At 40.7% G+C, this 16,908-nt stretch overlaps 1 protein-coding gene across 1 annotated transcript; it reads left to right on the top strand.

Annotated features, from left to right (window-relative positions):
* The first annotated feature begins 410 nt into the window (after positions 1-410).
* Positions 411-14,023, top strand: RAB21 (RAB21, member RAS oncogene family). The gene is made up of 7 exons (XM_083463770.1): positions 411-844; positions 5,472-5,531; positions 5,678-5,785; positions 6,175-6,238; positions 7,082-7,136; positions 10,295-10,383; positions 12,178-14,023. The coding sequence occupies exons 1-7, from the start codon at positions 677-679 to the stop codon at positions 12,315-12,317; spliced, it is 684 nt and encodes a 227-aa protein (XP_083319896.1). The 5' UTR covers positions 411-676; the 3' UTR covers positions 12,318-14,023.
* The last annotated feature ends 2,885 nt before the right edge of the window (positions 14,024-16,908 follow it).

The following is a 16,908-nucleotide window of genomic DNA, read 5'->3' as shown; positions in this document are numbered from 1 at the left end:
TAGCACGGACCAGGTTTCAGAAATGCAATACACGCGCCCACACACCCCTCTTCCCCGCCATTTTCCCAAGGCCAGACGCCCAGCGACGTTTACAATGCAGTTCAGAGGCTTGACGATCTGCACAGCGCATAGCGAAACATCAGTCTCCTCCTCTTTCCCAGCAGCTGCTGCTGCCGGTGGCACTTATTATTATTATTATTATTATTATTATTATTATTTATTTAGTGCATTTATAGATTACCATTATTATTATAAATCAACGTGATTGAAAAGCAGCTCTGCCAGGACGATGGGGCAATGTACCTCCTCCACCCACCCCCATGGAAGTCCCCGTCCGCGGATCCTGCCAGAACCCCAAGAAGCTCTTCTCCGGCCCCGCCCCCGGCTGCTTCGCCCCACCCACAATGGGCGGGGCTTCTTAGGGCCGCGGCATCAACGGCGAGCGTCGCGTGACCGCACGTCGCGTGACGTAGGAGGAAGAAGGCGACGCCATTAGAGGGAGTCAGGCTGAGGCGCCCCCCCCTCCGGTAACAGGGAAGTGGGTGTCTCTTTCCTCCGGTGTCCCCGTCTCCTTCTGCGCGGGGCCTGCCTTCCCTTCGCCTCCTCCCCCACCCTGCTAGGAGAGGAGCGGGGCTGCGGATGTGAGGCCGCGGCGTCGGCGGCCACTTCGCTGCGGATGGCGGCGTCGGCGGCGACCTCTGGCGCGGGAGGCGGCGCTGCCGGCGGCGGGAGAAGCTTTTCCTTCAAGGTGGTCCTGCTGGGCGAAGGCTGCGTGGGGAAAACCTCGCTGGTCCTCCGCTACTGCGAGAACAAGTTCAATGACAAGCACATCACCACCTTACAGGTAGGTAGCCCGGCGGCAGCAGCAGCAGGAGGAGGGGCGGCGGCGAGAGGCCGCTTTGGGGGCTTGACCCCGACACGCTCGTCTGAATGCGGTGACGCTGCTGGTCCACTTTTCCAGGCAGAGTTCTCGCAGGCTGCCGGGTCGAGGTTGCGTTTGATGAGTCCTAAGGGTGTGCCCGCCTCGGCGGGGCTGTCATTTCTCGGTTATACGGGACTTCAATCTCTTTTCTTCCGAAGTGAGGAGTGGTGCTTTTAGGGCGTGAAAGTGTCGCAGAACAAGCCGCGAGCCTTTTCCTACCACATCTAGCTCAAAGCCAAATAGTACCAAATACCTAGTAAACAATTTATGGTGGTGTTGATTCACAGAGTGGCCCTCTCTCCTCTGAAGGGTATTTTGCGTTATCTTTTGTGATGCTGAAATATGAGTGTGAACACATGGAAGCATAAAAGTTTTCTTTTATTGTGTTTGTGGACCTTTGATGCTTGACAGATTTATGGGCACTTGTGGAATCCTCTTTCTTTTCAGGTAACAGAAGTATATTTGATAAGTGGATTCTGCTTCACAAAAGCTTATGCGTCCCTTAGTCTCTAAGGTGCCCCACAAGAGTATGTGTTTCTGTGGTGCAAACAACTGGCATGGAATATGAACACATTGCATGCTCTGTATATACTAACTATATATAGAGCAGTGTGTTGTGAAATCTAGGAGCATTGTATGCATAGTTGAACCTATTTAAATCTAGTCTTCATATAGGTTACACTGGATTTTTAAAGAATATACGTAGCCAAAGGACACTGAACAAGGCTGCTTACTTGGTGGCTGAGTACCCCATACACTTCCAGAATCACTTATAGAAATGATTTCACATGTCACATGAACTGCGTCTGTAAATCATAAGTGCACCAAACATGTGAAATGTGTTTTCCATGGTTCATAATGTGCTGTTCCAGTTTCTTTGAACAAAAGTAACTTTTGTGGAACCCCCCCCCCCAAAAAAAAACCAAAAATAACAACAACCCAAAGATTTAGTAACTGTTCCTGCATACTATCTTACAAGTATTTGGAGCAAATGAGAGCAGAAAATGAAATAGTTAAAAGGAAGTCAATGAAATTGTTGTTCTGAAATGAACACATCCGTTTCAGAAGGTTTAAATCTGATTAGAAGTTTATTGATTCTTTTAAAAACACTCATTTTAAGGGGCAGGGAAACTTGCTGAATCATAGTCCCAAGTGTAGTGTTCACCAGAATTCTGTGTTCCTTTGAATTTAAACATTTTTGCGTCTTGTACATTGACTCATTAGTTTGTGGTTACTTAGTTACAGTACAATTAATGCAAGATCAAATCTGTCACTTAAATTACTGTGAAGTCATGAGTTATCACAAGATCCACCATACTGACAGCGGTGGTTTTTGAAGTTCACTTCTTAGAACTAACTTGTGCCCTCCTTCTTTTAAAAGCAACATCTGAAGGTAGTACTGTAACTTTGTAGTGTGCTGCTTGTGGTGATTAGCAGGGAAACAAAACTATTTATATTTGCTTAAATGCTCCTTCCAACACAGTCCTGCAGGTATGTACCTTCTGTGTTTCCTGTTGTTAAGACTGGGAGGGAGGGAATAGGGACAGGCAGCTGTGTCATGATTCAGTGCTATTTCCCAAGCAAGGGAACATCCATCAATCCAGTATTATGTGACCACGTAGTCTCATATTACTCTGTGATTAATACTAGGAGCTGGGGGAGAGATGAGTGCCCAGGATAGCTTGGTTTCTCTGGTTAGGGAAATACCGCATTTTTCGCTCTATAACATGCACCAGACCATAACATGCACATAGTTTTTAGAGGAGGAAAACAAGAAAAAAAATATTCTAAACGAAATAGTGGATATATGATTTTTGTGGTTCATGCTGTGGCCACAGACATGTGATCTGACAGTGAGTTTGGAGTAGCCCAATGCAAAAATCCTGAGGATCCATGTGGATCCATGCTTTGTAACCATGGAGGAGGGAAGGAAGGGGAACCATGGATCCTCTGCTCACGACTGCAGCAGATCCCCCCCCCCGCCACCCGCAGGCATTCGCTCCATAACACGCACAGACATTTCCCCTTACTTTCTAGGAGGAAAAAAGTGAGTGTTATGGTGCAAAAAATACGGTACATCTTTTGCACTCTCCTTTGACCTAATATGATTTAATTTGGAATCATACATTAATTATTACAGTTCAACAGCTGTGTTTGCTAGTGAAGACCTAGGTAGAGAGAACATAGAAAACTGAAAGAGACACGCTATTTATTTTCTTACTGTTTTTACTTCATCAATTTAAGAATCTAAAATGGCTTATGCATAATTTGGCCTATAAAGCTGCACTGTGTGCTATAGTTACTAAATGTAAATGTCATGGTTTTAGTGAAACATTAACTGTAAATATGCCTGGTGTTGGAGTATTTAATCATCTGTTGGCCCATGTTGTAAGCTGAGCAAGAAAGACCCTGCTGTTGGTTTTACCATAAGTGGCTGTGGGCTGTTCTGTGGTGATGCAGTTATGGTACCTAAGTTGTTCCAACTTTCTTTTACTAAAGGCACAACAATCTTTTGTTGACCTCCTTCTGATGCCTGTAAAAACATACCTGTTGCTTCTGACATTTCAGGATAAATGAGCTTAGGGCAGGTTTGCCCACTGCAGTTCTGTTGTAATTTTTAGTAATGATTTAGTGTTGATTGATAGGTTGTATTTTTATTGGAATGTTTGTACACTGCCCTGATAACCTTCAATTTAAAAATACAATACAGTCGTACCTTGGATCTCAAACACCTTGGCTCCTGAACAAATCAGCTCCCGAATGATTGAAACCCAGAAGTGAGTGTTCTGGTTTTCGAACGAATTTCGGAAGCCTAATGTCCAGTGCGGCTTCCGATTGGCTGCAGGACATTCTTGCAGCCAATTGGAAGCTGCACCTTGGTTTTTGAACAGTTCCGGGAGTCGATCAGACTCCTGGAATGCATTCTGTTCAAGAACCAAGGTACAACTGTACCAAGGATGAAATGGCAAGTTATTTCAAGGCAGGCCTGGCCTGGGCAGAGGGGTGGGGGAACAGGGTACAATTGCCCTGGGCCTTGAAGGGCTAAGCTGGCCAGAGGGCCCTGCCAAACATAGGCTGTCACGCCAAGAACACTCTGTGTCTCCCAGTCGACCGGGAACTCCTGCCCCAGCCTCAGATAAATTCTGCACAGACCTGCCTCAACATACTGCTGTTGGGTTTTTCCATTTGAAGAAAAGGAGTGATGGTGTGGTCAACAAAAGGAAACTTATATTTGGGCTTAAGTAATATTATCTCTAGAAGCAGCATGATCCACAGTAATACCTTCCGCAGCACTTTACACACCAAACAATAACTTTTATACAGTTAAGGCCCAGGGTATAGTCTGACTAAATATAAGACCACCCAAAAAAGCAGGATATAAATATATAAAGCAAAAGTACCATCAGTCTACAATAGAGAGGAACTGTAATTAACTTTTTTTAAAAAATACAAACTGCTGCAAGCTGTATAAAAATTATTATATCACTCACCAATTTCTTTCTGGAAAAATGGAAGAAAATAGTTTTTGGGAGATGGGGAGGAGGTAGAGAATGAGATGGGGAAACATTTTTTTCCATCACAGCTCCAGCAGCATACCTCAGTGGCAAACAGAAACTAACACATACATGTGTTGAGGCCCCAAGTTAGGAAAGGCCCGTGGAGTCAATTGTGAACTGTGGGCATCTATCAAGTACATTTTGTTCAGTCTTTGGAGTTGCTTCTAAGTATATCGTGGAGAAAAAAATCTTTTAAGTGCATGTATAGCTCTTAAAATTGATGCTCCTGATTGCATTTTGTTCTTGGATAGCTGTACTCTGATACAAAATGTTAAAAGAAGTTTTACCATTTGAGCTGCTTTTCTGTGCTGTTACTGTTACCTGTCTTCATGGTATGACAGTTTCATAATTGACTATTTGTAAGGAAACTGTATACTTATTTAAACACTTATATTGGCTTCCATAAAAGTACAGTGGTACCTCTGGTTACGTATTTAATTCATTCCGGAGGTCTGTTCTTAACCTGAAACTGTTCTTAACCTGAAGCACCACTTTAGCTAATGGGGCCTCCCACTGCTGCCGTGTCGCCGCCGCGCAATTTCTGTTCTCATCCTGAAGCAAAGTTCTTAACCCGAGGTACTATTTCTGGGTTAGCAGAGTCTGTAACCTGAAGCGTATGTAACCTGAAGCATATGTAACCCGAGGTACCACTGTATATTATCGTTGTTAACAATGAAACATAAAAAATAAACAAACAGAGCAGCAACCAGGTTAGGACAAACTTGGCATGCTGGTATTAAATATAAGCAAAGGCCTGAAAGAAAAAGTAAGTTTTTAGCAACACCAAAAACTGGTATCGTTTGCCTTGCCTTAAACATATGCCTCTTGTTCACTATATTCTATTTTTGCAGTAGATAGATATCTTTATCTCATTGTAGATAATGCATTGAGTGCACTTTTATGACTGTAATTCTGCTGAATTTCTTCAACACATCATGAATCAGTTTTACTTTGGCATAAGATATTTAATGTTCATATGTTCTTTATTGTAGGCATCTTTTCTAACAAAGAAGCTAAATATTGGAGGAAAAAGAGTAAACCTTGCAATATGGGTATGTCTTTATTGATTACATTTCTTGTGTGTCTAAAGATAGAACTCTGTTTATCATACCAAAATATCAAGGCGTATCAAAATAGCACTGACTTTAATTTTACTAGCTTAAAAAAGAACTAACATAAATGTATTTGCTTCATGCAGGATACAGCAGGGCAAGAAAGATTTCATGCACTGGGTCCTATTTACTACAGAGACTCTAATGGAGCTATTTTAGTGTATGATATAACAGATGAAGACTCTTTCCAGAAGGTAACTATACCCTTTCCATTGAAGAAGTAAACTCAAAAGCTTCCATGTTGACCAGATTTTCTTGAAACTAATACTGTAATCATTTTTTATTTTATTTTTTGCTATGGAAATGAGTACAATGTAGGACTTGAAGAACTTTCAAAGCAACTTGGTTTCATGTAATGGTTGTGCAACTTACCTAAAATCTCTTTGAGCTGCAGTCCTATACACTTACATACCTGCTGAGTAGACAGGGATAGGATTGCTTTCAATGTAGGAAACCAGGCGAGATGGGAATTTCTACCTGCTTGTATTTTCATGTTAGATAGATTTATGCTATATTCTTTTCTGTCCTAGTGCTTACTATAATCCTGAAGTGAAATAATAGAAATCTCTTTGCATTCTTGCAGGTAAAAAACTGGGTCAAAGAATTAAGAAAAATGTTGGGAAATGAAATTTGTCTATGCATAGTTGGTAAGCTTTTGGTTTTCCACACCTTACTTTATGACTAGGGAATCTTGTTCAATTTAAGGGCTAATTGTCTTTTAAATTATTGTGCAACACTTATCAAACTGCTTCTCTACAGCTTCATAAGGGTACACAGTTGTGTTTACTATTGCACAGTAAAAAGAAACTATATTTGTGCACCTTAAAAGTGAAGTGATAGTAAAGCAGAAGGTTAAATGGTGGTAGCAATAATGTGAAAAGCTTCCTTGAGCAAAAGATGACACATTTCTAAACATTTTGTAATCCTGATAGGGAATTGTTTCCTAGATACCCGTGTCCAAGAAAACAATGCAAAACCTCTTTGGGAACATGATACAATTTACTTAGTATTGCAAATGTTTAGATTGGTGAAGGATTTCCAAAAGTAGGATTATACTACAGGTGATACTGACATTTCATGTAAAAAACTTCAGTATCTCCTTAAAACTGCCAACTGCTTTTGCATTAACCACAGTTTCCTGTGGAATTGCAAAAGTGAGTGCATCTTGAAAAGTTCTTGCCTCTACAAACTGTTCAGAATGGAGGAATGTGCTTTTTGCTTTTTTTAGCTGCAGTGTAAGGGGCTGCAGAAAGGTCTTGAAATCTTTCTGTCCACTCCCACTGCATAGCAATCTCATAAACAATTTTGGGTGGTGTGAGGTTGTTGAGCTAAAGGTTGTTAACTGGCTAACAATTGGGTGGATGTAGCAGCAAAGAAGCTAATGTCTCATGGGCTTGGAAATGGAAAAAAAGAGGCTAGAAATATTGAAAATATTGAGCAGATATGATTTCTCATTTTTTGGACACTAAGAAACTTTGAATTCCTGACAGGTAACAAAATAGATTTGGACAAGGAAAGACATGTCTCTATTCAAGAAGCAGAAACGTAAGTTGAAGTCTCAGTTTTAATAGCACTTTGAAGATATTATCATTCTTTTCCCAGCTGCACTACATTTGGTTAACAATAGTTCTGCCTGAACTTTGCAGTGTATTCTTCATGGTAGTGTGACTCCTATTTTTCTCGGATTTAAATTTCTGGATTCCATGATATATTTTTAAAGTTATGTTGCTGGTTGTGGTGCATCATCAATTTTTTTAACAGATTGCTGCAATCCAAATTGCAAGTACCTGAGAATGAACCCCATTGAATTAAATAGTAGTAGTAGTAGTAGTAGTAGTAGTAGTAGTAATAATAATAATAATAATAATAATAATAATAATAATAATAATAATAATAATTTATTTGTACCCCAGCCGGAGCTGGGCTCAGAGCAGCTAACATCATATAAATAATACAATATGCATAAAAACAAACAATCAATTAAAATGCATCCCAAAATTAATTCAAATAAATTAAAATTAAAGTTAAAACCGGACAAATGACCATCCTCAGGTTAAAATTGAAAGTGGTTAATACTCGCCAGGACCAATAGGGCTGACTTCTCAGTAGAAATGGTTAATAGAAATGGTTAGGATTGCCCTGTAAATTATTTTGGGCTTGGCTTTGGTGAATGTTTAACAGTAATGCAACAGCCTATTGGTTTTCTGTGCCCAGGCATGGGAGAGAAGTGCTGGCTTATATTCCTTTATAGAAACATGGGATGAAGTGCTCTAAAGGTAAAGGTAAAGGGACCCCTGACCATTAGGTCCAGTCGTGGCCGACTCTGGGTTTGCGGCGCTCATCTCGCTTTATTGGCCGAGGGAGCCGGCGTACAGCTTCCGGATCATGTGGCCAGCATGACTAAGCTGCTTCTGGCGAATCAGAGCAGCACATGGAAACACCGTTTACCTTCCTGCTGGAGTGGTACCTATTTATCTACTTGCACTTTGATGTGCTTTCGAACTGCTAGGTTGGAGCAAGGACCGAGCAACGGAACTCACCTCGTCACGGGGATTCAAACCGCTGACCTTTTGATCAGCAAGCCCTAGGCTCTGTGGTTTAACCCACAGTGCCACCCGCGTCCCTTATGAAGTGCTCTAGTTCTTTTTAATTTTTAAATAAGGTTCTTATTTACTTTTCATGGTACAGAAGATACAGTTTGAGTAACAATAGTTACAATAGCAAACAACAAGCAACTTGTCCCAATAAAATTACAAACTTTGTCATGCTATGTAATAAAGCATGACAAAGCATGGATTACTTTAAAAGATCACACCATATTTTCCCGTGAGTGTTGGGTGGATTCTTGCCACAGTATGGACAATTTATGTATTTAGTAAACATTTGCCATATGTTATAAAAACAAACAGGAATTGTTTTGCCCTTTGCCTCTCTGACCTGACATGTTAATTTCTCAGCAAATGATACTGATCATAAGGATTCCTAGTTCTTGAGACTACTCTCTCCCTTCATAATACATAAGGGCGCCCTTTCTCTTTATAATTGCTTCTTGCACCCTTTTTCTTTGCTAAGCTTCTGGCAGGTCAGCCCTTGCCCATGTGTGGCTGCTTCAGGTTCTGGATTTCCTTGCCAACAGAGGTCTATCTAGCCCCTTTTCTGACTATCTGCCAAAAGGCAAAACCATTTTTTAGAGTGGTCATGGGCCTCCGTAAGCTGACTTGTGTAGCCACATGCTATGATTTGTTCAACTGCTTTTACGTAGTTCTTAATCGGTTTTATTGATGTGTTTTTACCTGATTTTTGCATTTTGCTATATGTATTTTTCTTTAGGCTGAAGCTAGTGGTGACTACACAATGGAATGGGGCTTTGGCTCATGCAGTGGGACTTCCCCTTACTTTATTCTGCCTGCAGTGTCCTGCATACCTTCCAAAATCTGCTTTATATGATTGGGGGTGGGTCTAAAACTGATCGGGGAGGAGGCTTGAAAGGGAAGTCCCTTTGCATGGGCTGGTTGGGTTCCATCCTTTGTAGCTTACTGTTAAGTCACTTTGAGAACTATCTGGTGGAAAGACAGTTTAACAAATAGCCTCCATATTAATTAATTAACTGCAATTTCAAACATAGCACCTACTTACTTAGTGCATTTATATCCCACAATTCTTCCAAGGTGGTGTACTTGGTGTACACCAAGGTGGTGTACAAGGAGAGAGCTAGTGTGGTGTAGTGGTTAAGAGCGGTAGACTTGTAATCTGGGGAACTGGGTTCGCGTCTCCGCTCCTCCACATGCAGCTGCTGGGTGACCTTGGGCTACTCACACTTCTCTGAAGTCTCTCAGCCTCACTCATCTCACAGAGTGTTTGTTGTGGGGGAGGAAGGAAAGGAGATTGTTAGCCGCTTTGAGACTCCTTCAGGTAGTGATAAAGCGGGATATCAAATCCAAACTCCTCCTCCTCTTCTTCACCCTCTCCTCATTTTATCCTCAACAGCAGCCTGTTGAGGTAGGTTAGGCTGAGGGACAGTGACTGGCCCAAAGTCCACCCAGTTAGTTTTATGGCTTAGGTGGGATTAGAACTGCAACCTTCCAGCTGTTAGTCCATCAGTCTGAGCATTACATCACATTGGCTCCCAACTTACTACCATGTTGGCATTTTCTGTCTCGAGAGACAATGGGCTGCGTCTCTGGGGGTGAGGCCAAGCTGCCAGAGAATCACAGCACCCGCTGTGGTTGCAGAGACCAGTAACTTGTAACTGCTGCCTCCCATGTTGTTTTTGCTGCAATAGCAGCTCTGAAGGGACACCTCTGGAGCGCAAGCCTGGGCAGTATGTATGGAGGTCCTAGGGTGCCCAGATGACAAGACACTCTGCCCCCCTCTTGCTGATGTGGTCCAAAGGAAAGCCAAGCAATATATTTGGCACCAACTTGGCTGCAGGAGTTACTGGAATGAGGCATACAAGATGATATCCAACCGTCTTAAGGGACTCCACGTTGGATTTGTGTAGGGTTTACTCTTTCGTCTTTTCTTCTCCTGAATATGTCCTGCAAGGCTACTAATGTACATATATTCCATCTGTTTCCTCTATGCTGGATGCTGAAGGAAATCTAAGTTTTATACTTAAGTACAACACTCCCTTAAAATGTAGAATAATGTTTGAAGATTGCTATTGTTTTTAGTTGAGAGCTAAAGGCTTTCCTTATTTCCAGGTATGCAGAATCGGTGGGAGCAAAACACTACCACACATCAGCCAAACAGAACAAAGGCATAGAAGAACTCTTTCTTGACCTGTGTAAAAGTAGGTTATTTTGTGTTGAGTTGCTAGCTATGTTACTGCTGTGAAATTGGGAAGTTTTAATTGCAGCCCAAGTGCAACCAGTATTAAAAAGGGCTACCTGGTATAACTTGTGTTTCATAAACATTTAATCTATTTAGATGCAGCTGGCACAGCATTTCTGTCCAGATGGATGTTTTTGCTCTTCATTAGGGGTGCGGAGCCTCCAGCACACAGGCTAAGCTTGGCCCACCACTGGGTCAAACCTGCCTATCTGCCAATAAGCTATTACTCTGAGGGGAGGGGAGGTAGGCTGATGGGCAGAGCAGGGCAGGGTTTGATTTTGCATTGACTGTGCATGTTTGCTCCCCTACTGGGAACTGGTGTACACAGCAAAAATAGTAGGATTTAATCTCTGCTCATCAACTGACAAGTGGAGATTAAATCCTGCTCATTTTTGCTGTGTGTGCCTGTTCTTCTGCTGATGTCAGATGTTCCGTTTTGAAGTCCTGACTGTTGGGACTGCAGAGTGCAGTGCAAGGCTATTTAAAAGCCCTTTTGCAAACAGCCATACATTGCTGTTTAAATCTCTCACTTTTGGAAATCTATAGAGGACCATGGGGCTTTTTGAAAAAGGGCTTTCAAAGAATCCCATGTTGCACATTAAAGTCCTGACAGTCAGGGCTTCCAAGTACAGCAGCATCTGATGCCACTGTGACATTGGGTGTTTAATAGGTGGATGACCTTGCCCACTTGTCAAATTTTGCCTCCAGGAATGTGGAAATAAGGATCTGGCCAGAAAAGATTCCCTACCCTTGCACTACATGAATGTTAGTCACTATGCAGTTTTGAATACTTATGCACATTGTAGGATTTTATTGCATGTTAAACTCTTACTACATTGAATTGGCTATCTTTCTCTTAAATAACATCTGCTTAATCTATACATCTAAGTTCCGTAAAGGTAAAGGACCCTACTTAGCTGGATTCTTGTATTTCAATGAAAACTACATCTATGTTAAAATGTTGAGACTTAAGTTGTGATGTCACCTCTTGGCCCAGGATTTTTTTTAAAATTGTGCTGTATAGTCAAGTTTTTCAAAAGTGGAGGTTGGCAACTTCTTGGGTAAAATTGCCCTGGGCTACAACACTTTACATTCTACGTCATAGAACATCCATATTTGAGTTACTGTGTCCCAGTTGGATGGTGAAATTTTCCTCTGGTATGGTGTTGTAAGTAATGGCCAATGGACACCCAAGTCAAAGCCTGAGGATTTTTTGTACAACCAACAATACTGAAAAGTTGGTGCTATACTCACTGACAGGTGGGACTGCTGGTGTTGAATTATCTATGGCTAGTGATCTCCAGTAAAATAGTAATCTACCAGTCCCATTTACTATCTCAGGGTAACAAAATACATTTTTAATTGAATAAATTTGTAGGTAAACTTGTGAGCTATTACTGCATCTGAACTTGTACAACCTCCAGCAGCCTAGCTGCTGAACCTTATGGATTTAGAATTTGTTATGCTTTTGGAGTAGATAGTCATGATTAAGTTGTCCCATTCATTTCAGTGGACCTTCTCTAAGCAGGAGTTAATCTGAAGCCAACCCTTTATCTTGGCCTAAGAACGTACTGGGCATTTAACATTAGCCTTCCATTTTTAAATATTAGGATGGCTAGCTTGCAAATCTGTCAGGAGTCTCTTGCTGCTGCTTCTTTTGTAAAACATTATGAATATGCTAAACTGAACCAGTGTGACTTAAATTGCTTTTATGAGTGAGTGACTAACCTAATGCAATATCCTTCAATTCTAGGAATGATAGAAACAGCGCAAGTCGATGAGAGAGCACGAGGCAATGGTTCCAGTCAGTCAGGAACTGCAAGGCGGGGAGTACAGATAATTGATGATGAACCAGCAGCTCAGACCAGTGGAGGCTGCTGCTCATCTGGATAATTGTATAAGACTGTGTATCTTGCCCCTTAGTGAAGACTGCCGTATTCAAAGTCTCATTCTTTATCAGTGGAGAATCGGAATTAACAGTATTCAAAATCATTTCTAACAATTCAGTACCATTAAGTGCTAAACTAGTGAAGTATGTGACCAGAGAATTGGCATTTTCTACAATGGTTAACAAAGCAAACCAATGGCCTTTTTACATAGTTCTTCAATAATGAATAATATTGCATGTGGGAAAGACTTATGGCTTCATTTATATTTTAAATGAGATCATTATTTAATAACTTATATACACTATTGGAATGAGACATTTTTTGCAGCCCTTTGTATTTTGTGGTAGATTGAACTGTTATCACTTCAAAATTGCAAATTGATTTCTTTTTAATTAGCAGATACTGAATACTATTTTTGCAGGGTTGGTGTCAACCTATAACTGTCTGACTACTTTGATATATTCATTCTGTACTCCATGCTGGTAAAAATAAATTGTAAATTACATATTAAATATTTTATCTGCTTTTACAAGTGCAGGTGCAAAAATATGTACATTAGTCTTGTCAGTGATTGTGAAGTGAGTAACAGTTGATGAAAAAGAAACAAACTTCATTATTGACTGCTCACTTTTATCCTTGCTAGATTATGTCCATTCTTTTTGCTTGCTCTGAAGTTCACATATTTTGGGAGAAACTTTCTGGCAAGTATAGGTCTCTAAACACATAAGGTCTAAACATCTAGTTGGAATGTTGTGATTTGCTTCTACACTTGTTTCTTCTAATAGAAGTTTGACATGCCTAAAATATTGAACTGCTTTATAGCTGCTTTTGTCACACAAGAATTGAATCTTACAAACTTGGCTGCTTCCATCTGATAATCACTAAGCAAGACCTGATCACGAAACTTCTGTTCTTTTATCCTTGCTTCTTCTTGTCAAGCTTTTCTTCCAGTTAAAGAAATGAAAATAAGTGAAAAATAACTTGGCTGCAACAGTTTTCTTTGGGGGTTTTTTTAATAGGCCATTCAAATTGGAAAGAACTCAATGTGTTTTGTATCAGCTTTGTTGAAATCCACTTGGTTTTTGAATAGGAGGGATTACAAATAAGAATATAGAAAGTATCTTCTGAAGGGACAGAGATTTGGGAAATAACCTGGAACTGTTCTTGTATTGGAACTAGAAGAGTAAAGCTAAAGTAGAATGCTGAAGAAAATTTCACTGAAGGTATTATTTGGTAAATGGGTATATGTTGGTGTGGAAAATGGAGTACTTGGTTTAGCCTTAGAAAACTGGCTTGTGTGATCCTCATACTAATGTCACGTGGTGCTTTGAATTTTCAGTAGTGCAGTGATTGATATTCACATTCAAACCTAAAAATAAAGGTGCACTGAGAAACTTGATACCAACCTTATTAACTTCACTCTCCAAAACCTGGCATATAAGCTTTAAGGATTAGTCTTCTAAAACATTGCATGGATTTATTATCTTTCACAAGTTGTATGAAAATCAGGTGAGGCTTACAAGAAGAAACTAGCTGCCACACATGGCTATAATCTATTTAATATGTACATTGTACTCTGTACCATTGACCTTAATTGTAAGTTAGATGATCTGTTAAAGTGCATCTGTTTAGTTTGGTTACTGTGACTTAAACCATGTGCTGCTGTAAGCTACTCTATCTTCATTAAATATTCATATTTAGTACCTTTTACTTACAACTACTTTTCTCTAGTGGATACTGTGTAGCATGGTAGTAACAAAATGGACATAGGCTCAAACAGAGAGGGATCTGAAGTTGATTGAGAAGGTAAGGCTTTCCGCCAGTTCTTTATTTGCATTAAAGTTAATGACTCTAACAATTAGTCTTTGGCCCTTGTAACTATCTTAAATCAAACTGCAAAGTAGGACAAGAAATTAGTGTATCAGTCTGAAAATCCTATGGTGGAAAAATAATTCCAGATGATTCAAGCAGCCCTTCCTGCTTCACCAGTCACTTAATTCAGACTGGGGTTTGGGTAGTCTTTATAATCCTGAAGGTAGTTAGATCCTTAACAGAAGCAGAACCCACCTTCAGAAATCTATTTTAGGTACAATTCTGAGCCACCTAATATAACTGCACCTTGATCCTAGTTACTGCATTCTTGCTCTCCTTCAGCTGGTTGGTGGTGTGAGTTTCATTCAGAAGCATTTGTCAAAGCTTATCACGCTTGTCCACAGGAGTGTTGCATGAGTTTAGAAACCACCATTCCCTTTATGTTTTGACAAGTGCCAGACCTTCCAAACTCAAACACAGATGAACATTGGGTAAGACACAGTTGTGGGTTCATTTAATGGTTAGATTGATTAGATTTTTTTCATTTTACATACTTGTAGGGCTTCCATGTAGGAATACGCAGTAACACTTTATTCCATTAATAATAATAGTAATGTTAAAAAATTATCGTTATGCTTCCCATCTGACTGCCCCCCCCCCCCGCTTCATTACCACTACTGAGAAAGTCTGTTCTCGTGTTGGCAAAGGTGATTAAAAAAGCTTTTTTTGCCTGGTGTCAAAAAAATAATGATGGCGCCAAGAGTGTGCCTCTTTGGGGAGAGCATTCCATAAATGGGGAGCCACCATTGAGAAGGCACATACTTGTGTCACCAACCTTTGCACAGAAAAGGGCCTCAGATGACAAATGCAGGGTCCAGGTTGGTTGTCCCTTGGATTAATAATTATTTTTCCTAGAACTTCTATTTGTTTTTTTAAATGTCAGTATATACCAAATGGGGGCTGTGCAAAGGGAACCAACACTAGTTCAGATTAATTTACTTACTGCCAGTTCAATTGTTTACTCCATGTTAACTTTTCATTTTGTATTTTTTGTTTCGTTCTCTTGTAGTTGTGCATAGCAGTCAGGGGGTTGTGGTGGCATTTGTCACTGCAAAAATAGTTCACGTGTGCAGATTCTTAACATATTACAGTTGGAAGGAAAAATAGAAGGCATAAAGAGGTCTGTCATGCATGCTTGTGTGAAGTAAAGACATACAGAGGGGTAATTGAGTAGAGGATAGTGTATTAGAGTCCTAGTGGCAGGGCTGAAGTGAAATGAGTCACCTGTTTTTCCCACCTCAATACACTGTTGCAGAATAATTCTGAAACGAATGATGGCTCTTAATACGGCTAAGACCAAGGAATTGGTGGTGGATTACAGGAAAAAAAAGGCGGACATTCAGCCCTTGTATATCAACGGGGAACGGGTGGAGAGGGTGGCGGAATTCAGGTTTTTGGGAGTAGCTATCGATCAGGGCATGACTTGGAGCGCACATACCACTGCTCTGGTGAAGAAGGCCCAGCAGAGAATTTATTTCCTCAGACTTTTAAAGAAGAACAATCTGAGTGAGAGACTGCTGGTGTCCTTCTACCGAGGCTCCATAGAGAGCATTCTTACATACTGTATTTGTGCTTGGTTCTCCAGTTGTACAGCTAGGGAGAGGAAGGTGCTCCAGAAGGTCATAACCACAGCCCAAAAGATTATTGGTCATCCTCTCCCATCTTTGGAAGAACTATACGGTTCCCGTTGTCTTAGGAAAGCAAATAACATCCTGCAGGATTCATCTCACCCGGGACACTGTCTGTTTGCACTACTGCCTTCTGGCAGGAGATATAGAAACATCAAGTCAAAGACAAATAGACTGAAAAACAGTTTCTATCCAAGAGCTGTGGCCTTTTTGAATGCTGTAACTCGATAGTGTGACCTGGGAGTTTGATGGGTGTGGTGTTGGTGTGGCTGGAATGTGGTTTGTTTGGTTGTTGTTGTTGTTTTGCTTTTGTTGTTTTAAGGGATGGCATCCAATTTCGTTGCACTTTGTGCAATGTTGCACTTGTGTAATGACAATAAAGAATCTATTCTATTCTATTCTATTAAGCGCTGCCTTGTAAATTAGGGCAGGTCCTAATAGAAGTGGTTATGTTCCTACTTGATTTTGTCAATTGCTGTCTGTTCCGAAATGAATTTGAGTCCCTTCCTCACTGCACACTCCAGTGTGAAAGTGCATGAACTAGAAGTCCATCAGACATGCTAATATGGACCCATGAAAGTTGAAACCATATTCTAGAAGAGATCTCTCCCCTTTAGGAAATAGAGATAAATGCCATGGCCACAGTCATTGACCTCATCAGCCAGAGTGCTTGGCTGATTGAACTCTGGACATTCATACTATAGTTGTGTTAAAAAAAAAAAGTTTACCCGAATGGCTGCTATAAATGACAGGATAATTACTTCAAGTTATTATCAGCTAAGAGCTGTAATTATTTTCTAGTTGAAAAATAACACAGTTTAGCAGTGTCAGATTCACTAATACTCCATGCAAGATTCTGCAAGACCCCTGCACTCCTAGCACTTGTGATTAATAAAGGGGTTGTTTAGATGTACATTTTCCAAGGTGGTATGGATTTTCCCACTGGTGTGCAACTTCAGTGTGCACTTACAATGCACACATACAATAGGTGCTCTGTATGCAGGCCTGGATCTTTAGATGCTGATCTTTAGTGATGTTAATACGTGTTCATTGATTTACTGGTAGGTACAGTGCTTTTGCGTCTCACCAGGACTA

This window comes from Podarcis liolepis, assembly GCF_965112155.1.
Source record: "Podarcis liolepis genome assembly, chromosome: 10".
In the NCBI taxonomy this organism is placed as follows: Eukaryota; Metazoa; Chordata; class Lepidosauria; order Squamata; family Lacertidae; genus Podarcis; species Podarcis liolepis.
This window is presented reverse-complemented; position numbering and strand designations above follow the sequence as displayed.